The 27,439-nt window shown below is 45.3% G+C and overlaps 2 protein-coding genes across 2 annotated transcripts in view; both read right to left on the bottom strand.

The window, feature by feature from the left end:
* Nucleotides 1-756: 756 nt before the first annotated feature.
* On the bottom strand, nt 757-15,160 carry AIF1L (allograft inflammatory factor 1 like). The gene is made up of 6 exons (XM_070955536.1): nt 14,883-15,160; nt 13,714-13,775; nt 9,546-9,612; nt 5,153-5,194; nt 3,740-3,902; nt 757-2,444 (listed from the first exon to the last, which is right to left on the bottom strand). Exons 1-6 carry the CDS (start codon nt 14,911-14,913, stop codon nt 2,357-2,359), a joined length of 453 nt encoding a protein of 150 aa, XP_070811637.1. The 5' UTR covers nt 14,914-15,160; the 3' UTR covers nt 757-2,356.
* A 5,962-nt stretch (nt 15,161-21,122) lies between these two features.
* The window catches only part of LAMC3 (laminin subunit gamma 3), a 39,489-nt gene continuing 33,172 nt past the window's right edge, over nt 21,123-27,439 (bottom strand). Inside the window, exons 21-28 of the mRNA XM_070955647.1 lie at nt 27,130-27,267; nt 26,105-26,222; nt 24,950-25,102; nt 24,356-24,458; nt 23,515-23,714; nt 22,448-22,594; nt 22,005-22,104; nt 21,123-21,352 (exon numbers count right to left, since the gene is read on the bottom strand). Coding sequence (XP_070811748.1) covers nt 21,123-21,352; nt 22,005-22,104; nt 22,448-22,594; nt 23,515-23,714; nt 24,356-24,458; nt 24,950-25,102; nt 26,105-26,222; nt 27,130-27,267 — 1,189 coding nt within the window. The remainder of the gene's footprint in view (nt 21,353-22,004; nt 22,105-22,447; nt 22,595-23,514; nt 23,715-24,355; nt 24,459-24,949; nt 25,103-26,104; nt 26,223-27,129; nt 27,268-27,439) is intronic.

The raw sequence follows: 27,439 nt of genomic DNA, 5'->3' as shown, positions 1-27,439 counted from the left end.
TCTTTAGAATTCAAACAGGCACCTGCTACATAACACCCCAGACTTAATAATTGTCGATAAGAAAGACAAAAAAAAGTCTTCTCGACACCCCTCAATAGCCAGCTTTCAAGACATCCTAGAAGACAAATGTTCCTCATAGCCCACGTAGCTTAGTGTTAGCCATGTTGCTAAGCCAAGATTTGATTAACCACTGTTGCTGGAATAAACTACCATTGGGTGGATTGAGTCCTAAGCCTCGGTTAGCAGCCTTCTGGGTTTACACTAACCAGGAAGCTAAACCCCAAATAATAGTTTTTCGTGGCTTTGTGCAATGTGTGACTCCAGAGAGTGTCAAGTGAAGGACATCAAATTCCCGTAAATCACACGTCGGGTGAATAGAGCCACGATCCTGAGTTTAGCATGTGGCACGAATTCTCTTGCACACCAGGTAGTTTTCATTGGTGTCCATAATATATATCTCAGAAGCAACGGTGGGTTACACTTTATGTTACTACTGGTTCTCCGCACACGTGCACTCTTGCTTCCTGCATATGTGCCCCCAGTTTGCGTGCGCGCCTGCCTTCCGCGCGTGTGCCCGGCCTCAAAAACGGGCCTAAATAGGATGGCATAGAGCATCTGGATGGCATCCGGTGCGGGTGGGGTGGGGATGCAGGCCAAGCCACGATTTCCACTACCGGTTTAGGCGAATCGGTTCAAACCGGCTGAATACCACTTGTGCTCAGAAGTCAGAATTTTGATTTATTTACTGTGAGTCTTAAGAATTGTATTGGTCCATTTGGGTAGAAAGCCAGCAGGGGGCGCCTCTAGCCACCTTGGAAAGCTAAGCAGGGTTGAAGCTGGTTAGCGTTTGAATGGGAGATGACCAAGAGACCCCCCTTCCCCCGCGAGGCTGAATGGTTAGACTGGGAAGTTGAAAAAAAAAGAAAAACGATAGAAGTAAACGGCAAATTATTTTGTATTATTTTGTAAGAAACCGAAAGAAACTCGACGCGTGTCCAGTTACTCATCAGGAGTTGAATTCAACTCAACGGAGACTCGGCCCTGGGTGAACTCAGCTACTAAAAGAAAAAGAACCCCTTAAGAGGATTAAATTCAACTCCACAGTCAAATGGACCTCACATACAGGTAGTCCTCGATTTACAACCACAATCGAAATCAGAATTTTCATCCAGATGCTTGTTGAGTGAGCCACGTCCGATTTTACGACCTTACATCGCTGCGGTTGTTAAGTGAGTTGCCTGGTTGTTAAATTAATCCAGTTTCCCCCCCACCATTGACTTTGCTTGTTGAAAGCCCGCTGCGAAGGTCGCAAAGAACGATCACGTGACACCCTCCTCCCCCAGGAATGCTGAAACCGTCATAAGTACATGCCAGTTTCCCAGCGCCAGGATTTCGATCACACAATCGTGGGATTGCTACGACAAGTCGTTAAGGGTGAAGAAGACTAGCTTTTTCCCGTGCCATTGTAGCTTTTAAACGGTCACTAAACGAATGGTTGTTAAGCCGAGGATTACCTGTATCAAGAAGGGGAAGGTACACATTGACCTGATCAAGGAAGTTGGCTTGAACAAAGAAACCAAGATTAGAAAATCATCGAGAAAAAACATTTTTTTACGCATTTTACAGGATGACAGAAGGGGAAAAAAAATCTCAGAAATCAGGAAAGCGACTCTGAGAAAGACACTTAGAAGTTTTGTGGTGGTTTTGCAAAAACGGGAGCGATTTTTTTCCCCCGTGTGTCGACCCCCCCAGCTCCAGAACTAACCACGATGTCACTTAATCCGGTTTAGGACTGATTCTGAAATTCAGGCTAAAATGCCTCTGGTTTTCCCTTTTCACTTTGCTTCATCACCGTTTGGTAAAAAAATAACACACTTGCCTGATGCCAAAAATTCTGGCTGTGTAGTTTATGCTCCTTAAAAGATATGAATTTTTTTCCCCCCTTGGACCAAAGGGGTTGGTTTTTCTTCCATCTGCACACTGAAAAGCCATTTTCAGAAAAGTAGTTTTGTGTTTGGAACAGAAGTAAATCTGAATAATTTCAGGTTTGGGAGAAAAGCTGGGGGGGGGGGTGTGTGCTTCGGAGAGTGTTCACCTCCCGCGAACGCCCCGTGAAATCTGGATGTTGCATTTAGAGTTTTCTTCTGTTCTGGAGAACCATGGGGCTTGCTATTCGGGTTGCAGTTGAGAATAAAAATTAGGGGTGACTCAAGATAGTCCTCTGGCTTGAAGTCTGGTGGACTTTTCCTTGCCATTCCTTCAGATGGAGTCTTAAAAAACGGGCTGGTTTAAAAGCAACGGAGCAGACATCTTGCGGCCGTCAGAGGTGGAAAATGTTCCGTATTCTCCTCTCCCTTTAAGGAAGGCTCGAGAGGTCTCTTTCTGGAGGAGGACCTGAAAATTTGGGGGTGCTTTCTTGACTCTTGCCTTCAAACATCATCACCCTAAAAGAAGAGGACAGCAAAGGAGAGAAGAAGAATTAATGGAATATTACCAGATTAGACTAACCGAGTTGGAAGGGACCTCGGAGGTCATCTAGTCCAACCCCCTGCTCACGCAGGAGACCTGTACTTAGGGATTCGAACCGCCGAACTGCCGACCTTTCTGAAACGACAAGCTCAGTGTCTTGGCCACTGAAGGTCTCTTGCCTTGGGCACGGCGTTAGATTAGAAGATCTCCAAAGTCCCTTCCAGCCCTAGCATTCTATATTCTTCTACCCCCTTTGAGAAGAACCAACGTTCACCTGTAGCTTACTCACCTGAGATGCCCTGTAGCTACCCTAGCTCTCCAACTTTCTCTGCTGAGGACGGCTAGACTGCTCCCTCTCACTTCTCTCGGTGGCTGCCTCTCTAACCCCACGCCAGTTACAAGTTCTCCTTCCAACATCACGACCCACGGTCTCCCTCTGGCGAATCTTGGGGTGAATGGCCTGGGTCAGCCGTGGAGGAAGGACGCGAGGCCGGAGGGCAAAGAGGAGGGGAAGGGAGGGGAATCGGAAAACTTCGATAATAATGGGAGCCAAATCCCTCGTGCCCACACAGAGTTCGGAGTCATTGTTCTCCGTCCAGGATTCAAAATTTGGAACAGGAATGGAAACCGAGACGGGGATCGAAAGACAATGGGCAGTTTGTTCCTGCCATTCTTGCATTTTAGCTTTTTAAATCTTTAGCAAAATAGTTTTTAGTCTTAACTGGTGTTGAGGGGGACGAGGAATTCCTTTCTCTGTTGATGGGGCGTCAACAGAGTTCTCCGAAGTTTTGGGGGCCAATAAATTTAAATAAATCAACAAGAACGTTAGGACGCGGTAGCTCAGGGGGCTAAGACGCTGAGCTTGTCGGTCGAAAGGTCGGCAGTTCAGCGGTTCGAATCCCTAGTGTCGCGTAACGGGGTGAGCTCCCGTTCCTTGTCCCAGCTTCTGCCAACCTAGCAGTTCGAAAGCACGTAAAAAAATGCAAGTAGAAAAATAAGGACCACCTTTGATGGGAAGGTAACACCGTTCCGTGCGCCTTTGGCGCTGAGTCATGCCGGCCACACAACCACGGAGACGTGGTCTAGATCACTGATACATTTAAACTGACTGTTCTTTGACCAAAAGGCTGGGCTAGAAATGGATGATTTGGGAAAAATGGCTTAGAGAGTTTTGCAGAGGCACAACGGTGGCTGGGCAGCAGCCCAACAAACTGTTTGGAAACGCTGCATCAAAACCGCACCGCGATTTGCTCCTCTCACGGATACTCACAGCTTGAGGACGGCCGACCTCTTGCCCAGCATCATGGTCACGAAATCCTGGTACGAGATGGTTTCGCTGATCCCTCCGGTGACTTCGGAGATCATTTTCTTCAGCTCCAGGTGGGTCTTGGGTGTCCCCAGTTTCTCCATCATCCTTTTCACAGACATGAGATCTGCGAGGAACGACAGGCGGAGAGAGGACGCTTAAGGCCTGCAGAGGGGGACGCTAACGGAAAACCAGAGAAGAGGCGTGTCTGCCCCTTGCCTTGCTGTACAGGCAGTCCTCGACTTATGACTGTAGTGAAGCTTAAATCGTGAAGGTCGTAAAAGGGGTCAGTCACGCGACTGACCCGATTTTGTGACCTCCCTGGAGGTGGTTGTTCAATGAGCACCATGGTCATTAAGTGAGCCCATGGTTCGCGAGGGTGTGCGGCTTTGCTGGAAGTTGAGACTAAATGCCAGGTTTTTTTCGGCAAAACCGTCATAATATGGTTTGTAAGCTCCCCAGAGTGACTCTGAGGTAAGATGGGGGGGCCCTATAAATTAAATTAAATTAATTAAAATAAAGTAAAGTAATAAAATACAGTACAATGAAGTAAAATTAAACTAAATTGAAATAAATTGAAATAAATTGAATTAAATTAAATTAAATTAAATATAACATGATGCAGTCATGTGGCACTGGGATACTGCAAACAGCTGTAAATGTAAATGTGTTGCCAAACACCCGAAGTTCAGGTTTGTGGTCTAGTCTCCACTGCTAAGATTTCCTAGTGGTCTCCTTTCCCAAATTACAAGCTGTTAGCCCAGTTAGCTGAGCTCCATTCTGCCACTTAGGTGGGCAATATCCATCTCTCTCTCTCTCTCTCTCTCTCTTACATCCACACACACACACACACACACACACCTCTTAGGCAAACTGCCATAACACAGCATCAGTTGTGAAGTTAAACATCTACAGGTGGCCCTCAACATACAACCACCATTGGGAACAGTTCATAATTCCCCATTTTACCGCATCTATTTTTCAATAGTTGTTGAGTGAACCAATGCAGTGGTTACGCCAATGATGCAGGTCGTTAAGCAAATCCATCTTCCCCACTGGCTGTGCTTGTCAGAAGCCGTCTGGGAAGGGTCGCAGGCGGAGATCACGCGATTCCAGGGATTGCTACAACCGTCATAAATACATGCCAGTGGTTGCCAAGCGCCCGGATTTTGATCACGTGACTTTGGGGTACCGCAACAGTTTTAAGCGCGAGGACCAGTTGTAAGTGACGTGTTTAAGCGCCGTTGCAACTTCGAACGGTCGCTAAATGAGTGGTTGTAAGTCAAGGACTCCCTTTATCACGTAAAAACCAAGCAAAAAAAACAACACTGATTTGCTCTTTTCAAGTGGGGTCAATTGGCCACAGGAGCATCTCACCGATCTCGCCGTGATTATTCAGGTCGAACTCCATGTATTTTTCTAGAAAGGAGAAACAAAGGTTAGCGCCATCCAAACTCAGCCCTTAGAACACACCACCGTAGAATAAACAGAGTTGGAAGGGACCTTAGAGGTCCTCTAGTCCAACCCCCTGCTCAAACAGGAGACCCTATACCAGAGGTTTGCAACCTTAAACCACTCAAAAGAGCCATTTGGACCCGTTTCCCACAGAAAAGAAAACACCGGGAGCCACAAAACCCTTCCCATGCCTGACTATTTCCTGAGCGGCCACAAAACTTAGCATATGTAGTTGAATTAAATGTTCTGTTTTCTTCTGAAACTTTTCTTTTCTTGGATTTATCCATGGTTGGCTTACCGGGGGTTGAAAAGCTCAATAAATCGCGTGCTGGCGGGTGTCGCACATTGGCGGTTGTGACGCATATTTTGAGCGACAGGGAGCCGCAGCAGAGGGGTGAAAGAGCCACATGCGGCTCCAGAGCCGCAGGTTGCTGATCACTGCCCTAGACCATTCCGCACAGATGGGTGTCCAATCTCTGCTTGAAAACCTCCAGTGAGGAGCCCCCACAACTTCTGGAGGCAAGCTAGTGTGCAAGATATACCTATTGGAGCCATTGTTTTGGAGAAATAGGATGATGGGACTGCTCTTTTCTTCTCCCTCCGCCTCCGTTTTTCCTTCGAGGCTGTGACTTTGAGATGGCAGACCTCCACGAGAATGCATTGCCTCTCTCTTTTTCTTCCTTTTTTTCTTGTAAGCTTTTGGGTTGAAACAAGGCAAAAAAAGAAAAAAGAAAAGGTCTCCGTTAGATAAGGGGAAAAAAAAAAATCCGATCCGTTGCATGTTCACTTGTAAATAAATGCTATCCAGTTTAGGCAGCAGCAGGGAAAATATTCTGGTTTTCTCCTCCTCTCTCTTTTTTTTCCTCTTCAGCCTTTTTTGTCTTGCAACACGTATTTCCCTGTTTTGAAAGATCTGAAGGACGATCCCTGTGCCAAGATGCTGGAAAATGCCCTTGACTCGTTTCCTGTTCCTGCCGGCTATTTTATTTTATTCAATGCGGCTTTACTTTTGATGTCTGTTTTCTGCTGGTGCTTGTTTTCTGCTGGTTTCCAAGTTCTCTTTTTGAGAGAAAAGTAGACTTCAAAAGCAGCTGTTTCCTCCTGGGAGATCAGGCAGGGGTGCTTAATATTACAAGAAGAAGAAGAAGAAGAAGAAGAAGAAGAAGAAGAAGAAGAAGAAGAAGAAGAAGAAGAAGAAGAAGAAGAAGAAGAAGAAGAAGAAGAAGAAGAAGAAAGGGCGGGGAGAGAGGGAAAGAAGAGGAAGGAGGAAGGAGAAGGGAGAAAGGAAGGAGAAGAAGAAAAAAGAAAGGATGGAGAGAGGAGGAAGGGGAAAGGAAGAAGGAGAGAGGAGGAAGGACAAAAGAAAAAGGGAGGCAGGAGAATAAAGAGGAAAGGAAAAAAATGGGTGAAGGAGGAGGGAGAAATGAATGAATGAAAGAAATAATGAAAATTGAGGGAAGGTGGAAGGAAGAGAGGGCAACATAGAAAGAAAGGAAGAAGGAAAAATGGGATGGAGAAAAGGAAGGAAAAAAGGAAGGAAAAAGAAAGACGAGGAAGGGAGGAAAGAAGGAAGGGAGGGATGAAGGAATTTAGTTATGTGAGGAAGGAAGGAAGGAAAGAAGGAAGGAAGGAAGAAGGAGAAATGGGATGGAGAAAAGGAAGGAAAAAAGGAAGATGAGGAAGGGAGGAAAGAAGGAAGGGAGGGAGGGAGGGATGAAGGAATCTAGTTATAAGTGAGGAAGGAAGAAAGGAAGAAAGGAAAGGAAGGAGAAATGGGATGGAGAAAAGGAAGGAAAAAAGAAAGATGAGGAAGGGAGGAAAGAAGGAAGGGAGGGATGAAGAAATCTAGTTATAAGTGAGGAAGGAAGGAAGAAAGGAAGGAAGGAAGGAAGAAAGGAAGGAAAGTAGAAAGGAAGGAAGGAAGGAAGGAAGAAAGGAAGGCAGAAAGGCAAATTACAAAACCTAAAATCCTATTCCCTTCTTGTTTGTTTATCACACTTTTACGCGGTACAGGAACATTCCTTTCTTTGGCGTGTGGCCGTATCATAAAAATGCCCCCCCCCCCCCGATTCCGTCCATAAAACAGGCTTTAACCGGATGATTTAAGCGCTCTCCAGCAACCTGCTGAAGGCTTGCTTTATGTTAATCCTTGCCTTGTTGCTCTTCCTGGCTTCACATGTTGCACAAATGAGTTGAAGGTCCACATTCCTGCTTGGCGTTGCTGCTCAACGCTTCCCAGAATTCGCTCCCAGCGAATTTCATGGAAAAACAAGAGACAAAAAATGCTTTAAGAGGAGAGAAGACCACCCTGGCTTCAACAAACTACTTTGCTCCCAGAAAAAAAGAAAAAAAAAAGAAGCCTTGGAGATCCTGCCTGTACATATCCTCACCAACGGTGGCGGGGGGGAAGGGGGTGTACAAATCCTGAGTTTGCAGCGTGTTTTGTGAGTGTGTGTGTTTCTGTACACTTTGTATCCGGTGGGACAAAAAAAGGCGTAGAAACAAAAGCTTTGATTGTTGGTCAGTTCCAAAAGAGAAAAGTTTTTGATCAGAGAAATGCTGGATTTGCTGGCTAGACGTGCACAGGAGCAAAGATTTGGAAAGAGGAAAAATAAGTGTGCATGCTTTGCACGTGTGCTCACAATCAACACAACCTTAGTCCTTCCCCGAGCAGCGTATAAAGACGCTTTGCATGCTGAACCCCCTTTTGCCCAAGGTTGAATTTTCGTGGTCTCTGCAGCAGGCACGGATTTCATTTCACAACTTCGAGTCTCGATTCTGCCCGAGCGAGAATTTTCATCGCACGATGGTGGGGAACGTTGCAAGTGTGAAGGCTTGATGGTCAGTCACATTTTTTTTCGGCACCGTCGTAACTTCGAACAGTTGCTAAGCGGATGGTTCTAAGCAGTGGTGAAATCCAAATTTTTTTATTATCACCGGTTCTGTGGGCATGGCTTGGTGGACATGGCTTGGTGGGCGTGGCAGGGGAAGGATACTGCAAAATCTCCATTCCCACCCCGCTCCAGGGAAAGAATACTGAAAAATCTCCATTCCTACCCCACTCCTGGGGGAAGGATATTGCAAAGTCATCATTCCCATCCCACTCCAGGGGAAGGATACTGTAAAATCTCCATTCCCAACCCACTCCTGGGGGAAGGATACTGCAAAATCTCCATTCCCTCCCCACTCTGGGAACAGCCAGAGGTGGTGTTTGCCGGTTCTGCAAACTACTCAAAATTTCTGCTACCGGTTCTCCGAACTGCTCAAAATTTCCGCTATCGGTTCTCCAGAACCTGTCAGAACCTGCTGGATTTCACCCCTGGTTCTAAGTCGAGGACTACTTGCAGATCCGCTGCTGATCAGTTGTCAATCCTGTTTGCTTTTCCTGGTTGACTATATTTTGCAAAACCGAGCCTGGTCGGTTACTTGATGATCCAGTTGTTTTTGTGAAACCATACGGGCGTAGCCTACGAGATCTCGAAGGAGGCCAAACATATTTAAAAATCAGAGGTTCCAATCCCATCTGTTGCACTGGCAATAATAATATTCCCAGTTCTCACCCACACCCTGATCTTGTAGCCAAAGACACATTTTTAATCCCGCTTCCCAGCTGGGAAAAAAAACTAGCCACCATTGCCAGTTCCTCAGATCGGATTTGGCCACGAAACCTGGCCACTGGTGGGATGCAAACTCCCTTCCAGATGTGCTGGATTTGGAGCCAGGGAGGTGGTGGCCCCAAACATCTGGGGAACTTCAAGCTGGAGGAGACCACAATAGGACTTTAACATGTCCTCCATTTTTACTTTAAAAAGTAGAGGGAAAGAAAAAGAGGAGGGTGAATGGAAGTAGTTTTTGGAAGTAATTTTGACTGGTAAAAAGAGAATAAATTCTCACCAATCTCCCTAAAAGTGAGACAAAAAACTGGTTTCTATCCACTGCGGGGGACGACTGAAAGATTTCCTATCTCCTTGGCTTAGATAGACTCTCATTCTCCAGGCAACTGAAGTCTGGTCCAGGGTATTTCCCAGATATGGGACTTCAACTCCCAGAATTCCCCAGGCAGCATGCTTTAAGATACATGGACTTCAACTCCCAGAATCCCTCAGTCTGAATGCTTTAAAATGCACGGACTTCAATTCCCAGAATTCCCCATCCAGCATGCTTTAAGAGGCATGGATCTACCCAAAATAATAACTTTGGAGATTGTCACATAGCATTGTTTCTTTTTCCATCTTCTGGACAATTGCAGTGCATCTGGCCCTAACCCAAAGGAAAATTCTTTTCTACAGGTGGTTCACTCAATGAGGACCAGTACCTTTAAAAACCGCAAGCTTTTCTTCCAGGTCCTCTTCATCGCTAAACTTTGGGTCGCAGAGAAACTCCTGAAACAGAGGGAAAAAAAGGATTAAAAAAAGGAGGCGATCAATAGGTTTAAGCAACAATCAAATCTTCCAGCAGCTTCTTTTGTGTGTTGCCTCGGTAGACACAGTGTGTTTACAGAAATTTTGGGCTCAGTTGTGGTCATAAGTTGAGAACTACCAGTATATAGAGACTGTCACAATCTCTTTGCAATTTTAGCCAAATTTAAACACTTTACACAATGAACATAGCTTTGTTGGGTGTTGCAGGGGGGGAAATATATTGCAAAAATTGGGCCATTCTGTTAAAAAAAAGAAGGAAAAGAAACTGCCAGAAAGAAAAAACACAGCATTAAAAGTAGAGAAAAGCGTCAACAGTCCCTGAATTAAGGCTGAGGGTTAGGAGTCAATTTTCAACAAAGTTATCTTGAAGTAGAGATTGTAGAGCCTTGAGCAGAGATAATGAACAATTGTGTCAGCAAAGCCAAACTGGACTCCGTGGGATGCATGATAAAGAAAGTCAATTCAGACAAATGGAATGCAGATAATCCTCTCTACTTATAGAAGCACAGGGCTGGAAGGGAAGGGACCTTGGAGGTCTTCTAGTCCAACCCTCTGGCCAAATCAGGAGACCTTCTACCAGGCATCCTTGGTGCTCCCTGAGCTTGATTTTTTTCTTGCAGACGTTTCATTACCAAAGTAGGTAACATGATCAGTGCTACTGATGACACATCTTCAAGCTCAGAGAGCACCAAGGATGCCAGAATCCTCCTCCTCCTATGCTCCAAAGCCCCTGAGGGGAGGACAATAAGCAAAGGGTGGAAACTAATCAAGGAGAGACCCAACCTGGAATTGAGAAGAAACTTCCTAACAGTGAGGACAATTAACCAGTGGAACTCCTTGCCTCCAGAAGTTGTGGATGCTCCATCACTGGAGGTTTTCAAGAAGAGATTGGACAGCCATTTGTCTGGAATGGAATAGGGTTTTCTGCCTGAGCAGGGGGTTGGACTAGAAGACCTCCAAGGTCCCTTCCGTTATTCTACATTCATTTATTGACCGTCCGACTTCAGAGGTTCCAGTTTTGGCCGTATGTCGAGGACTACCTATAATCCTGACCATCAGTCACAGAGCTTCCGCTGGCATGCTCCAATTTCTTGAAGCATCTTCTCCTCATTCTAAAATCCAGCCAGTTTCCTATCTCTTTTCTTTGGCAAAAGGCACAAAAAGAAAAAAGAAAATCCTTTTGAGAATCTAGAGAGATATATTTTCATAACTCTCCGCCGTACCCCAAAGGAATTTATTTTTAAGATTTTAAAAAACACACACACACATCCTTTTGAGCAGGAAGGGTAGAAATTCCTGGAAGTCACTACCTGAAACTTCTCAAGCAGGTTTTTTCACCTTTTGCAGGCTGATACCAAACAGGGAAAGACGTGGCTTGCATAAATCATCAGTTTAAGCCAGAGGGCTGTTTGGAAATCTGTTTAGATTGCATCAACAAGAGCCACGCGTTTCTTTTTTAAGAGCCAGCACATTCCCTCGTGAAAAAAAACCGAAGCTGGCAAGGACAATCGGAGCCTTTTACGCTGGGTGATGATCCAGTCTGAAACGTAGGGAGGGATCAGAAAGTGCAGATCTGGCTGATTTCTTGAACGCCGCAGAAGTCTGATTGCCACCCTCCACGTTTCTTCACATCTCTATCTGCTCCCAAACCCACATCCAAAGCTTTTCATCAAGACAAAAGACAGCTTTATATATATATCACAAATGCAAAATAAAGCTTCAACGGCCAAAGAGAGAGAGATGAGAGAGAGAGAGAGATGACAGAGAGATTGGGGGTGGTGGTGGAGAAAGAGATGACAGAGAGAGAAGGGGAGAGAGAGAGAGAGAGAGATGACAAAGGGAGAAAGATGAGAGACAAAGAGAAAGGGAGCAAAAGAGAAAGAGAGATGAAAAAGAAAGAGAAATGAGAGATGACAGAGAGAGAAAGATGACACAGAAAGAGATTAGACAGAGAGAGAGAGATGAAAGAGAGATGAGAAAGACAGAGAAAAAGAAAGAGATGAGACAAAGAGAGAGATGACAGAAAGAGAGGGAGGGAGGGGCTGAGAGAGAGAGAGAGAGAGAGAGAGAGAGAGATGACGAAGAGACAGTATTGTATTTATTTTTATTTCTATTTTTTACATTTTGATCGGGTGATGGACAAAGTATTGTTGTTGTTGTTAGTTGCAAAGTCATGTCCGACCCATCACGACCCCATGGACAACGTTCCTCCAGGCCTTCCTGTCCTCTACCATCCTCTGGAGTCCATTTAAGCTCACGCCAACTGCTTCAGTGACTCCATCCGGCCACCTCGTTCTCTGCCGTCCCCTTCTTCTTCTTTTGCCCTCCATCGTTCCCAGCATTAGGCTCTTCTCCAGGGAGTCCTTCCTTCTCATTAGGTAGCCAAAGGATTTGAGTTTCCTCTTCAGGATCTTCTAAAGAGCAGTCAGGGTTGATCTCCTCTAGGACTGGCCGGTTGGATGGCCTTGCAGTCCAAGGGACTCGCAGGAGTCTTCTCCAGCACCAGAGTTCAAAGGCCTCCATTCTTTGGCCCTCAGCCTTCCTTATGGTCCAACTTTCCCAGCCATCCATTGCTACATCCCAAGCATGTTTAAATTCAATTTCTACGCCTGATCCACAATCTCAGCTGGAAGTTGGTTCCAAGCTTCCATTATTCCTTCTGTGAAATCATAATTTCCAAAATAACTTTGGAACGTCCCTCCTGTCAGTCTGAGGTTGTGCCTCTCGCCCTCCGTGTTCTCTTCTTGGCAATTCAACAAATGCCCCCATAGTTAATCCTTTGGAGAAGGCCAGGAAAGCATAGGTTTAAAAAAATAATAATTTTAACAAAAGGCTGAACAAAAAAAAACCTTGAGTGTTTCCTGGATCCCAGAGCAGACTTTGGCCACCGGAAGGTGATTGGATGATGAATTAACTAGAAAATACCATAGTTGGCAAGGATGAAGGCTGAAAATGGGGAAGATAAGGAACAGGAAGGTCCTCATAAGAGCTAGGATAGAACAGAGTTGGAAGGGGCCTTGGAGGTCTTCTAGTCCAGCCCCCTGCTCAAACAGGAGACCCTACACTATTTCAGACAGATGACTGTCCAGTCTCTTCTTGAAAGCCTCCAGTGATGGAGCTTCCACAACTTCTGGAGGCAAGGAGTTCCACTGGTTAACTGTCCTCACTGTTAGGAAGTTTCTTCTCAATTCCAGGTTGCTTCTCTCCTTGATTAGTTTCCATTCATTGTTTCTCGTCTTGCCTTCTGGCGCTTTGGAGAATTAATTGATCCTTATTTTCTGTGAATGATCAGCAGGGAGAAATCAAAACGGACCACCTGGTCTCCAAAACTTAGTCTCAACTCGGCAAAAATCCGCTTAAATGCTCCCATTCAACTTGGCTCAAGATACAGGTGGTCCTTGATTTACAATCATTCCTTTAGTGACCGGGTCGAAGTTAAAACAGCCCTGAAAGAAGTGACTTGCGACCATTTTTCACATTTAAGTACCGTTGCAGCATCTCCCGGATCACGGGATCACAATTCAGACACCCATCCACTAACCTGGTTTTCTTCCTATCCTGGTTACTGATTGGTTCGTTGGTTCCAGTGGTGGGTTTCAAATTTTTTTACTACTGGTTCTGTGGGCGTGGCTTGGTGGGCATGGCAGGGGAAGGATACTGTAAAATCTCCATTCCCACCCCACTCCAGGGGAAGGTTACTGCAAAATCCCCATTTCCTCCCGATCAGCTGGGACTCGGGAGGCAGAGAATAGATGGGGTGGGGGCCAGTCAGAATTTTTACTACCGGTTCTCCGAACTACTCAAAATTTCTGCTACCGGTTCTCCAGAACTGATCAGAACCTGCTCTGGAGGGGTTCCCTTTACCGGGTTAAACCTCAAAGCGAATTTTGACAGGCACAGAAAGGCACAGACCGAGTGAGGTGAACCCGAATGGAGAAAGCTGCCAAAAATTGTGCGCCTAGAGATTTTGCAAAGTTTGTCGCTGACGGGGATTTAATCCAGGCTGTGTGAATGTGGGTTCGAACTTGGCAAGAGAGAAAGAGAGGAAAAAGTTACACTTACTTTGTTGATTTCCTCTAACCTCCCTTCTTGTTCAGCTTTCAGCAAACGGAACGCTTTTCCCCCTGTGGATCAGATAGATAGATAGATAGATAGATAGATAGATAGATAGATAGGTAGATAGATAGATAGACTCATTCATTCATTCATTCATTCATTCCATTTTGTCAAGGATGTATACGATAACAGATATAAGTATAAACACAATTATGAACACAGGAAATGGGTATGAATAAATGGGGACGGTAGGACAGGGACGGAAAGCACGCTGGTGCACTTATGCACGCCCCCTTTACGAATCTCTTAGGAATGGGGTGAGGTCCACAATAGACAGTCTAAGGTTAACATTTTGGGGGTTTGGGGAATGAAACCACAGAGTCAGGTAGTGCATTCCAGGCATTGACCACTCTGTTGCTGAAGTCGTATTTTCTGCAATCGAGTTTGGAGCGGTTTACCTTGAGTTTGTATCTTATTATTTGCTCGTGTGTTGTTGTGGTTGAAGCTGAAGTAGTCATTGACAGGTAGGACGTTGTAACGGATAATTTTGTGTACTATCCTTAGGTCAGACCGTAGGCGGCATAGTTCTACGTTGTCTAAGCTCAAAATTTCAAGCCTGGTGGCATAAGGCATTTTATTGTGGGTAGAGGAATGGAGGACTCTTCTCGTGAAATACCTCTGGACTCGCTCAATTGTATTAATGTCCGATATACAATGCGGATTCCAGGCAGTTTTTTTTTAAATTAAAAATTATTTTTTTAAAAAAAATTCCAGGCCATTTTTCCTTATCTAAAGGGGGACTTTCCTTGCTCCCTTTCGACCCCATCCCGTCAAGAAAGAAAGAAAAGAAGAGAGAGAATCTTTTTTCTGGAGAAGATTTCCCGTCTCAAAGTCGCAGCCTTAAAAGAAAAGAAAAAAAACAAACAAACAGAAGAGGAGGGAGAAGTAAATAGCCAAGTCCCATTCATCCTGTCTTCTTCAAAAGAGGAGTGGGGGACTGAAACTGCGTCCCAGGGGAATTAAAAAGACCCCCCTCCTCCCTTTGCATTCACAACAAGCAATCTTGTGTGTCTGGGAAAGCAACTGAAGCAACTTTGGGAGTTTTCCAACACCAACACCACACAGCTTCCACGCAAGGAACTTTCTTCCTCTCGCTAACCCCCCCACGCACGTACCTTGGTGGGCATTGTTGAGCATCACAGACATGGTGGGATGCTGGTGGCTGGTTGTGGAGGGTGGTGGGGGGAACGGGCTGGACGCTCTCCCCTAGCCCTTTGCTCTGCTGGGTTTTTTTTTCTCCACCACCGCCAAGCCGAGAGGGAGTCGTACTTTTGTGCACCTAAGCCAGCCCATTTCTCTTCAATGAAGCCATTCACAAGCCCGGTTGAGTGGCGGGTCCCTCTGCTGGGATTGGGGGAGGAAGGCTTTGCAAAGGGCTCAGTGCCCCACAGCCGGGGCCTCCCTACCTCCCTCCCTCCCCCTTCTGCAGTTGCAAAGAAAGCTGGCAAGTTAACCCCTTCCTTGGTTGTGCCATGAATGCCTTGCTCCGGGCATTGGCGGAGAGGGTTATTATAATGATCAGGAACCTGGTTTCAGGAAGGCTGGAGAGACACACAATAAATAACCCAAGCTGGACGTTGGGTTAACACAACACAAGACTTCGGTTTCTTCCCACCCACCCACCCACCCACAAACAAACTTAGAACTAAGGAGGAATTTCCTGACAGTGGGAATAATTCATCGGTGGAAGGGCTTCCCCCTCCAGAAGTTGTGGGTGGCTGCTCCATCACTGGAGGCTTTTAAGGAGAGATTGGAGAGCCATTTGTCTGGAATGGTAAAGGGTCTCCTGCTTGAGTGGGGGGTGGGTGGGGGGGGTTTGGATAGATGACCTCCAAGGTCCCTTCCGACTATGTTATACGGCTAACTTTCCTTGTTCTGGGGAAATGATGGGAAATTGCCCTGCTGTGTTTATGAGGTGTGGGTTGAGGTGTGAAGGCGGACCCAAGGAAGGGAAGGGAAGGGAAGGGAAGAGAGGGAGAGGGAGAGGGAGAGGGAAAGGGAGAGGAGAGGAGAGGAGAGGAAAGGAAAGGGAAAAGGGATGGGAAGGGAAAGGAAGGGAAGGGAAGAGAGGGAGAGGGAGAGGGAGAGGGAGAGGGAGAGGGAGAGGAGAGGAGAGGAGAGGAGAGGAGAGGAAAGGGAAAAGGGATGGGAAGGGAAGGGAAGGGAAAGGAAGGGAAGGTGAAAGGAAAGGAAAGGAAAGGAAAGGAAAGGAAAGGAAAGGAAAGGAAAGGAAAGGAAAGGAAAGCTAGGGAGGGAAGGGAAGGGAAGGGAGAAGGGAATGAAAGAAGGAAGGAGAGGAGAGGAGAGGAGAGGAGAGGAAAGGAAAGGAAAGGAAAGGAAAGGAAAGGAAAGGAAAGGAAAGGAAAGGAAAGGAAAGGAAAGGAAAGGGAAGGGAAGGGAAGGGAAGGGAAGGAAAGAAGGAAAGGAAAGGACAGATGACAGGGGAAGGGAAGGGAAGGGAAGGAAGAGCTACATATATGGAAGGAAGAGAGCTGAGAGAAGGAAGGAAAAAACAAAAGGAAGGAATATAGAAAGGCAGGGAGGGATGTGAAGAAAGGGAAGAAGACAAATGAAAAATTAGAGAAATAGATGGAGAAAGAATGAGAGAGAAAAAGAGAGAAGAAAGGACAGAAAGAGAAAGAAAGAAAGAAAGAAAGAAAGGAAAGAGAAAGAAAGAAAGAAAGAAAGAAAGAAAGAAAGAAAGAAAGAAAGAAAGAAAGAAAAAGAAAGTTCATCCCTGCTCTATTCTGCTTTCAAATTTCCTGGGAATATATATATATATATATTTTGGTTCAGAAATGCAACCAAACAGGCGTGGACCAAGGCGTGGTTCCCGGGGACCCCCACCCACCTCGGTGAAGCCAAGATTCTGAATCACCGCCTGAAAGGCCCAAAGCACTTATTATCCACAGCATTCCTGGCGAGGTTTGTCAACTTTGCCGAGGACAGAGAGAGCAGCCCAGGGAGGGTCTCCTCCACCCTGCCCATCACGTGGGTCTCCTGCAGACCCAGGGGCTGAAATCAGGTTTTTCCTCTTCCCTCCCAAGTTCCCTTTCCTCTCTAGCGTTTCCCTCCTTTTTCGACCATCAGCCTAATATTTTTGCTTTATTGCAGCTGCCCAAACGCCGGATCTCGGAGCTAAAAGCATTAACATCACGGAAAGTGATCGTGCCACTTGACACGGCCCTGGCCAGACGACACCTGGACTGCAGGTAGCCCTCGACTTACAACCACTCACTTAGTGACCGTTCAAAATTGCATCGGCACCGAAGAGAGAAAGTTACGTCCGCTTTTCACACTTAACAACCGTGGCAGCATCTCCGGGGTCACGCCATCAAAATGCAGACCCTTGGCAACTGAGTCCTATTTATGACGGTCGCAGTGTCCCGGGGTCATGTGATCTCCCCTTTTGTGACCTTCTGACAAGCCAGGTCCATAGGGAAATCCAGATTCACTTAACAACCGTGTGACTCGCTTAACAACCACAGCAACAACTGGGGCACGAAATTTCGCAAAATGGGGCAACGTTGACCGAACAAACGTTTCGGTTAGCGGCAGAAGATTTGGGCTCGGTTGTGGGTCCAACTGTGGTGGCCACAACTCAAGAAGGATGTGGAGGACCTGGAACGAGGGAAGAGAAGATGGTGGAGGGTCAACCCTTATATAGAAGTGGATCAGTTTAGCCTGAAGAAGAGAAGATTAAAGAGAGACATGATCGCAATCTACCAATTCTTGAAGGGTTGCCTCAGAAAAAGAAGACATGGACTTATTCTTCATAGCACCGAAGATGGGAGAAGAACCAGCGGATGGAAGCTGTACATAAGAAGATCCAAACTCAAAGTCAGGAGGAACATCCTAACTGTGAGAACTGTGGACCAGCCTGTCACCTAATCACGAGGTCTCCATCACTGCAAGATCTCAAGCAAAGGTTGGATCACCATTCATCTTGTCAATCTCAGGATTCCTGCTCTGGGGCAAGATTAAAGTAGAAGCTCTCTAAGATCGTCTTATAAGCCTAGGAGCCTCAAAAATATTTGGAGTAGTGGCCAAAATTGTGGAAACCTTCTGGGAAAAGTGTATTTTCTAAAACTAGCTAATAACACCACTTTTTTGGGGGGGGGAGTAGTATTATAAAATTATATATCAATGGAAAGATAATTTAATCAGGAATGTAATGCAATAACTTTTATGAAGGATTTGCTACTAGAATAGCAGTTATGGTATAAAGAAGAAAAGTGAGACACGTAGAAAAAACGAGATATACAAAAATGATCCCCATGTCAGTGAATCCTTCGTTGGGTAATCTTTAGTATGAATGACGGCCTTACAACATCTTCCCATGGAGTGAAACAAGCCTTTTAGTTCTGCAGCTGTTATGATGTGAAACCAAAATTGAAGGATTGCTTCTATTAACTGGGTTTTATTGCTGGGTTGCTTCTGACTAACCAGTTTCTTTAGTCGACTCCATAGATTTTCCATAGGGTTAAGATCTGGGCTATTCCCAAGCCATTCTAGCAGTGGAATAGGATTATCTTGAAACTCCAAAATAGAAGTGGTGTTATTAGACATCAAATCTCAAAAATACACTTTCCCCAAAAGGTTTCCAACAATTTTGGCCGCTACTGTAAGATGATCACAACTAAAAATTTTGGAGGAGAAACACAATACTTGGAAGGAAACTGGCAGGAACACTGATTCCTTAAATCTCAATCATTCCTTCTTCCCACCCATCTCTTTAAGGAGACCCTCAAAAGTGGTGTCTTCTGCTTTTTATTTTTGTTTTCTTCCTAGTCCTCTGCTCTTCACCATCCAAAGTCAGGTTTCCAACGCTGGTGAGAAGATAAACCGAGATTTCCCAGGGCCGAGTGAAGTTTGCGCAAGGATTCCTTTGTGTTAGTAATGTCCTTGGGGGAAATCTACTCTCAGTGTTGGAATCTGCTCTCTTGATTATCTCATTTTTTTCTTTCTTTCTTTCAACGGGTTGGGTTATTTTCTCCCACACTGTTTTTTAACACTCGCATTGGCAAGGCTTAGAAAGATATGGAAAGAAAGAATTCAGATAAAATACGTCCTTTTTTCCTTCTCTATAAGGAAGGCAACAAAAATAATAATAATCATCATCATCACATTTTTTTCCCTCGGTATAAAAAGCTCATGCAGTTTAGCTACGAGGCAACCTCAGAAAGAGGAGATAAAATTCAAACGTGTTTACAATTGTGGAAACCTTTTGGGAAAAGTGTATTTTTGACTCACTCAACAACTGCAGTGATCCACTTAACAATCGAGGCAAGAAAGGTCATAAAATGGGGGCAAAACTCACTCAACAGGTGTCTCAATTAGCAACAGAAAATTGGGGTTAATTGTGGTTGTTAAGTCAAGGACTGTCTGCATCGCATACAAAACTATAAATTTCCCTTTCTGGTCTTATTCGTGTCAGGACGCCCATCGGAAACTATCAATCATAGTTTAGGGATTACCCAGCCCATCGTGGCTCCCAGCTAAATACGGCGTTATTAACTCAGCCCGAAATGAATCTTAAAGGACTGGTGTGTCTGTTAATTTGAGCCACTTGGTATTCTTGCTGAGCGATTTTTGTCTCGTTCTTTGGAGGTGACGGGAGCTCCACGGAAAGGCATCATTTAAATATTTAAAATGCAAATCGATCGATTTATGCATGCAGGGAATTAGGATGTAAAGAGGATAAGCCCTCCGGGGTGTAGATGGGTGTAATATGGATTTAGCATCCCATTTGCTGATCCTTAACAAATACAATCCCAGAGTCTCCTGCCCAGGCTGGGAACCACCCCCCCCCAAAGATAAGATATTTGTAAACATTCACACCGTCAGCTCATTGCCGCTTTAAAGCAGGATTGAAAAGCTGGGGTCCGGAAAAGAGATATATTAACACACGTAGATGTACAGTACAAATCCCGTATTCTTAAAAAACTCAGATAAAGCTTTCCTGATTATATGTGTGAATGTAACCGCAGAGTTTCTCTCTTTTAAGCTCAACAGGGCTGAAATAGCTTTCTATGTCAGCAAGCGAATGGATTCCAGATCGCTGATATACAAGAAGGATTTGCCATTTGAGAGAAGCGTTCCGCAGTTTGCTTGCTAGAACCGTGATGGTGAATCTATGGCACACAAAGCCATATCGATGGGCACGCGAGCTCACATGCGCGCCGGCCAGCTGATTTTCGGGCCTTCTGGGCCCACCAGAAGTAGGGAAACAGGCTGTTTCCTTCTTCCGGAGGGCCTGGGGGTGGGTGGTGGGTGGGGAAGGCCCATATTTTGCTCTCCTCAGGCTCCAGAGCCTTTCTGGTCCCACCGGAAGTTGGCAAACGGGCTGTTTTCAGCCTCCGGAGGGCCTCTGGGTGGGTGGGGATGGCAGTTTTCACCCTCCCCAGGCTTCTAGAGAGACCCTGGAGCCTGGGGAGAGCAAAAAACGGGCCTTCCGGTCCCACTGTGCCATTGCATGCCAAAAGTGGGGGGAGGGGGCCATGCGTGCATGCGTGGGGGGATGGGTGCATATAATTATGAGTGTGGGCATGTACGCACGACCCTCCCGCACTCCCCCCACTTTTGGCATGCGATGGCAAAAAGGTTAGCCATCACTACCTTAGAACGTCGCAGGTTTGGGTCCTTGATTGGCGAAGGTGGTATTTTTTCAGGACAAGGGATGGGAAAATATCAAAATTTTGGATCTTCTGCTTGTTTACCGATTTCCCAAAACACTGTTTCTTGTCCAGTTTTCACCATTGTGGGTGGGTCAATTTCATAAGATATTGACACAACCTGGGTCCAGTCAATTTCACCACCGTTTTGTCTATTCAATTCCACAGCTAAGAGGCTGTTTTTGTTGGTTTTTAACGCTTGTCTTAAAAAGAAAACGAGAATTTCTCTTTAAAGCATTTCTCAAACTTCTGAAGAACTGGAAACAAGCAAATTCTACATCCCTAGCACTGGAATTTACTCCCGATCCTGGCAGCCAATTTTCAATTTTTCTGTATCAGGGTTTCAAATCTCTTGGAATCTTTTTTTTTTCTTTTTTCTCTCCCCACCAGGGTCCAAAACTCCTTGGACCAAAAAAAAGCACAAGGCTCAGTTTTCCCAAGAGTTGCAAAATGGCTGTTTCAGGTTTCTAGTCCTCAGGACTGCAATGAATTTGGGAGGTCTCCATTTCGGGGTTTGATTCTTAAGGTTGGTTGCGGCAGCCCAGAATCACGGATGGTTTACTCAAGCTATTCTCTGTCCCTGACAAAGATGCATTCTGGGAACATTTCCTTTTTTTAAAAAAAGGGTCTATATTGATTCCCTCACTGCCACTCCTCAATTTTGCAGGCCTCCTTTCAGCTCTAACAGCCGCTGGGCAAGCTCCGAAGAATAGCTTCTAGGTTCTCCTTGTCACTCTGGATCTCCTCCAGATCTTCTTCGAAGGCTTCCAATGATACCCGTTGTTGCTCAGCTTCCCGTACCAAGATGCCCAGCGTCTGATTCAGGGAACCAGGTCCTGCCAGGCGCAGCTTCAAGCTTGCCAGCTGGACCTGGCTTGCATGGAGCACAGCTGCCGATTGATCCAGGTTTCCTGGGTGGGGGGGGGGGAGACAAAACAAGAGTGTTATCACTAAGGGAGGGGGACGGACACCCCTAAAAAATCACAGCTCCAACATCACAGCCCTGCTAAGTAGACCAGACTGGGAAATCAACTCCACAGCACAGAACCTGTCAGGGATTTCACCCCTGAATTCAGCAGGTTCTGACAGGTTTTGGAGAACCTGTAGCGGAAATTTTGAGTAGTTCAGAGAACCGGCAAATGCCGCCTCTGGCTGGCCCCAGAGTGGGGTGGGAAGGGAGATTTTGCAATATCCTTTCCCTGCCATGCCCACCAAGCCATGCCCACAGAACCGGTAGTAAAAAAAAATTAGATTTCACCACTGCCTGAATTGTTCCAAGGAAGCTCAAACCCAAAGTAATTTAATTAAAAAAAAAAAAAAATCTTTATGGAAAGAAGAGTCTGCCCTCTAGTGGAAATGACTGGGAATGCTGAAAGCTTGGAACAGGTGTATTCCTTGCCAGGTAAAAGCTAAATCCACAGGTATATTTGATCAACTCTCGCTCTGGATGCCTTTTAAATATCTGTTTTAACACCTCAAGGACTACCTGGAATCACGGAACGAGGCAAGCTTGGATTGGGCTAATCTTGGTTAGTTCAAGGTGACCATGAATTGAGGGCTTACCTAGCTTGGAGAGCAGATGCTTGAGGGCCTTAATGTCCACCTCCAAGGAGTGTTGGGCCACTTGGAAGTTCTGACCAAGCCTCTTCATCTCCATGACGACCTTCAAACAAGACAAGTCTTACGTTAGGCTCCTCCAATGGTCCCTTCTCCTGATGTCTATTCAGATTCTCCGTCATCCAGGCCATGGCTGTCCCAAAAAGTTTGCTTTTCCAAAGGGCAACTGGACTTTGTTTTCCCTTGAAGACATTTCACTCCTCGCCCAAGAAGCTTTTTCCGTTCTGGATGAACTGAACTCGACTTAGAACTGAACTTCTAAGTCAGAATGGAAGAAGCTTCTTGGATGGAGGAGCGAGACGTCTTCAAGGAAAAAAAAAACAAAACAAAGTCGAAAGGCGCTTTTGGGACATCCCTGTCCTGATGTACCTTGAGGAATGGTGACCGACCTCCTCAGGTTTTCCAAGTTGGACCTGAAGTTCTTTGGCTTTGTCTTCCTGTCTGGAGATCTCTGCCATCGTAAGAGCAACTCTGGCAGATATTTTGCTGGCCTGCTTCTTCTCTTGCTTGGCCTGTCTTAGCACGTCTTCGGCTGCCTGCAGAACAGAAGAGTTAAAAAGAAACAGAGGAGAATGAATGACGCCATAAAGCTGCCCTCGTGCCACCTTTGGTGATTTGAAAGAGAGAGACCTTCCCGTTGCTTCTCCTTGGTCCCCAAAATAGCCTTTTTTCTCAGCTGTTTTTCCATTCCCCATTTTCTAGCCAGGATTTCTAAGTGGTCTCCCATCCAAGAATTTACAAAGTCTAATTCTGCTTATTTGTTGTTGTTGTTGTTTTTTGTAAAAAAAAAAAAGATTTTTATGAAACAAACAAATAAAAGAGGGACCTCAGGGGAAAAAAAAACCCCAACAGATACAATATTCTTGTGTATGCGTGTGTATGTGTAGTTTTTTTTTAAAGGATAAGCCAAGGTTTAAATCTTTATCAACTTCAGGAATGTTAAGATATATGGCTTGGATTGGCAGAATTCCTGAGCCAGCATTCAACATACTGGTGGGAGAATTCTGGGAGTTGAAGTCCAGACATTTCAAAGAAAACTGGTTGGGGAATTCTGGGAATTGAAGTCCAAATATTTTAAAGAAAACTGGTTGGGGAATTCTGGGAATTGAAGTCCAGATATTTTAAAGAAAACTGCTTGGGGAATTCTGGGAGTCGAAGTCCAGATATTTTAAAGAAAACTGCTTGGGGAATTCTGGGAGTCGAAGTCCAGATATTTTAAAGAAAGCTGCTTGGAGAATTCTGGGAGTCGAAGTTCAGATATTTTCAAAGATGCTGAGGTTGAGGAATTCAACTCCCAGAAGTCCAGACATTTCAAAGCATTGATGCCTAAGGGAATTCTGGGAGTTGAAGTCTGGATATTTTAAAAGGATGCTGGTCGAGGGAATTCTGGGCATTGAAGTCCACACCTCTGAAGGTTGCTAAGATTGAGAGTTACTGGTCTAGGAAGCACAAGTACCTTAGCATTTTTCTTAGAGACCGATTCCCCATCACGGGCAATTTCGAAGGCCTTTGCAGAAACGGTTCCAGAATTTCCCAGGGCTCTCTGGACCTGCTTGACCTTCCTCTGGGTCTCCGCAATCATCCTGTCCCGCACTGCAACCCTCTTCCTCCTGACCGCAGCGCGGCCTTTAGGGTTTTCCATCAGGGTCTTTATTCCTGCCGGCAAAAAAGGAGAAACCGGTTATCCTGTTTCAAGCTAGATAAAATTACACTCCATTACAAAGAAAGGCTGAGATCGCCATTGGGACCGGAATTGGCGTGGCTAAGCATAGCGTTTGTTAAGTGAGCCGCGCCCATTTTATGACCTGTTTTGTCACTGCCGTTGCAAAGTGAATCACACAGTCGTTAAGCAAATCCAGCTTCCCCATTGACTTTGTTTGTCGGAAGCTGGCTGGGAAGATTGCCAAAGGGGATCACACGACCGCAGGACAATGCAACAGGCATAAGTACATGCCAGTTGCCAAGTGTCTAAATTTTGATCACGTGACCATGAGGATGCTGTGACGGTCATAAGTGCAAGGACCAGTCCGAAGTCACATTTTCAGCGCCGCTGTGACTTTGAACAGTCACTAAACAAATAGTGGTAAGGCAAAAAGTTTTTTTTTTAAAAAAATATATTTTGTTGTCTTTTTTCTGCACCCCCAAATTTGTCTATAAGATTGTCCTGATTCATAGTAAGTCCAGTTCTGGATGAGAGTTCAGAAGTTCCATAGAGAACTGGAGGGTCTGGGTGCGAGTTTACCCATCCGGGAGAAAATGTTTTTGAGATTAAGTGGTTAGGATTAGTCTCGTTTTACCGTCCAATGTGGTCACCAAAGCCTTCGCTTCGGACACCACGGCCTCTCCATTGGCCAGGGAGGACTCGGCCAGTGCTTGTGCATTGTCCGTTCTCTGCCATAGCTGTGAAACAGAGAAAAGCAAAATTAGGCTAAAAAAGTCATAAGTGCGAACATTCGCTAAAAATGACCAGTAATTATTTAACTTTGGAGCAGGCTTGACTTGAGTTGATGCCCTAAGTAAGCCATCCCGTTAGATTGTGGGTGAGGATGATGTGTGTGTGTGAACCCAGCCAAAATGTGAATTATTCGGTTATTATATTGCACAGGGCGGTAGTACCGGGGCTGCAAATCTCACGCTGATCACCAGAGGGCAGACCAGAGTTAATTTGAAATACTTCTTTGCTGCCACCTAATGGCCATTTGTGGCATTACAGGGTTGATAGCGAAGCCTTTTAAAAGATGGAGTCAATCAAATAAGTCTAGGTTGTTGACCCCCAAGATCTGACCACGAATGTCAGCTATTCCTTCAGTTGATTGTTTCTTTGCATCCTGGTTTGTTGTGCCAAATTTTGCTGCCAAATAAAAGGCAAAATCAATCCACAAAGCACTCACCTCTTCCAAGGGCTGAGTCCTCTGTAGCATTTCTTTTAACCCAGTTTCTACAGCCAAGGATTTGTTGGTTGCCAACCGGTGTTTCCTTTCAACCAGTTGTTGAATTTCCTCTGCTTCTTGGACCAGATTTCCAGCTTTCTCCACCAGAGGGCGCTGCAAGATCAGAGGCTGGGGATTTTAATCGAAATTAAAAACTACCCAGAATTGGAAAGACAAATTTATTACTAGAATTATGACATTTATAGATTGCTGGGGTACTTTTTTGGGGGGGGGGGCTCCATCTGAGCCCCCAAGATAGCTTGTGCTCCATAAATCAGCCGTGTTTAAGCAGTAGCCTGCTCTCCATAGGCCACCAGGCAAATCTGCCTACGGGCAAATACGCTGAATTCCATGCAATTATAGAAACAAGCTAGTGGAAAAGAGCTGGAAAGATTTTCTGCCTTATTTTTGCCTCATCCCACATTTAAATCAAACTAGGTGTCTATCCCATCATTACCTGAAAAAAACCAGAAACTTCCTTTTTCTTCCTCCAATTCTAGAAACTCAATAATTGATTGATTGATTTTTTTGGCAGGCTATTAACACCCCTATTTTTATTTTCCAGGTTGCTTTGCACAGTGCACCATACTAAAAAACCTTAGCAAAATGAAGAAATAAAGCTGATTTCCTTAGACCGCACCCAAAAGACCACCATTAAAACAACAGGGACTAACACAATAGTTATGCTAAAAGTTTTATTTTGCAGGAAAGATTTAGGAAGGCGTTTCTCCACTTTAGCAATTTTAACATGGGGTGAACTTCAACTCCCAGAATCCCCCAGCCAACTTGCTGGAGAATTCTGGGGGTTTGGCAGCCAGCATGTTTGAGAAACATATTGGCTGGGGAATTCTGGGAACTGAAGTCCATGCATCTTAAAGCATGCTTGCTGGGGAATTCTGGGAATTCTACCACCAGCATTCTAGGGAATTCTGGGAGCTGAAGTCCACGCTTCTTAAAGTTGTTGAAATGGAGAAACACTGATTTAGAAGACCTGGAATCAAATTGGAAAAGGCATTAAGTGGATAAGGAATATACAAAATATAATCCAATATAGAGAAAACCTGATTCCATGAACAAAGGATGTAGAGAAAAAATCGTCCTGTGACTAACGCTTACCAGTTCCAAAGTATTTGTCTGAACCAGGGTTATGTTGCTCTGATGGCCTGAAACCAGGATCTCAGCATCTTCTATTTGCAAGACGAGGGTTTTTTGGGTCTCTTCGATTTTCTCACCACTGCAAGGCAAATGTTCTCAAATTATCAACTCATTTAAACGGTGGGCTTGGTCTCTGTGGACATCACAGATATCCTTGTAATTTAACAAAGATAAAAACTGGAAGGAAATGAGTTTTAGCAGTGGTGAAATCCAATTTTTTTTTACTACCAGTTCTGTGGGCGTGGCTTGGTGGGCATGGTGTGGCTTGGTGGGCGTAGCAGGAGAAGGATACTGCAAAATCTCCATTCCCACCCCACTCCTGGGGGAAGGATATTGCAAAATCTCCATTCCCACCCCACTCTGGGGCCAGCCAGAGGTGGTATTTGCTGATATTTGCTAGGATAGAAAAATTAGAGCTGAATTTCAGGCAGGGTCTTGCTCATTTTATTTTAAAGCAGTCTGGCTGAGGATTTTTGGGAGTTGAAGTCCACGATGCTTAAAGTTGCATCCTGGCTAGGGAATTTTGGGAGTTGAAGTCCGCCCATCTTAAAGCATAAAGGACTCAAAGAAGCTCTGCCAATAAATGCCCCATTTGCCATGCTTAACTTGTTCTTTTAGCTGTTGCCTCAAACTCAATTTTCCTGATCTTAATTTACTTTAGTCTAATTTAATTTAGGTTGGCTTAATTAGGAAGGCCTTATGCAAATCTCGAAACGTGGCTGAGGCAGTCTTAGAGAAAACACGTAGCCACGTTAAGCAGAAATGTTTAAAACAGGCCTTTCTTCCTGTTTACCACATCGCTTTTTAAAGCCTATCTGGGCATCTAGTGGCTGGGAGTTCCACAGTTTTAACAAAGGAAGCTCCGACTCTCAGTTTGCATGGAGCACACAGCAGAGGGTCCAAAGAGCTGCATGCGGCTCCAGAGCCACAGGTTGCTGACCCCTGTTCTAGACTCTGTGTCACCATCCTGGACCTCACCAACTCACCTTTCTTCCATGTCTTGCCTGAATTCCTGCATCCTCTTGCTGACGTTTGCAACATTTTGCAGAAGTTGATAACTCGAGTTGGATGCCTGGATGGCTCTTCTGGCCAGATCTTCCACCAAGGATGCAATTTCAACATGGCTGCAAAGAGGGAAACCCCCCCCCCCAACCAATCTGGTGACTTTGGTGGTGGACATCTCCCAGCCTAAAGATTTTCCCAAATTGGTCCGGAAAGAAAATTCTCCATATACTTAAACCATTCCAGATATTTGAAGTCATTCGATCAACTTGAATGAGTTGACTAATTAAGCTA

Source organism: Pituophis catenifer, unplaced genomic scaffold, assembly GCF_029215685.1.
Source record: "Pituophis catenifer annectens isolate HBS135680 unplaced genomic scaffold, rPitCat1.0.hap2 SCAF_17, whole genome shotgun sequence".
In the NCBI taxonomy this organism is placed as follows: domain Eukaryota; kingdom Metazoa; phylum Chordata; class Lepidosauria; order Squamata; family Colubridae; genus Pituophis; species Pituophis catenifer.
This window is presented reverse-complemented; position numbering and strand designations above follow the sequence as displayed.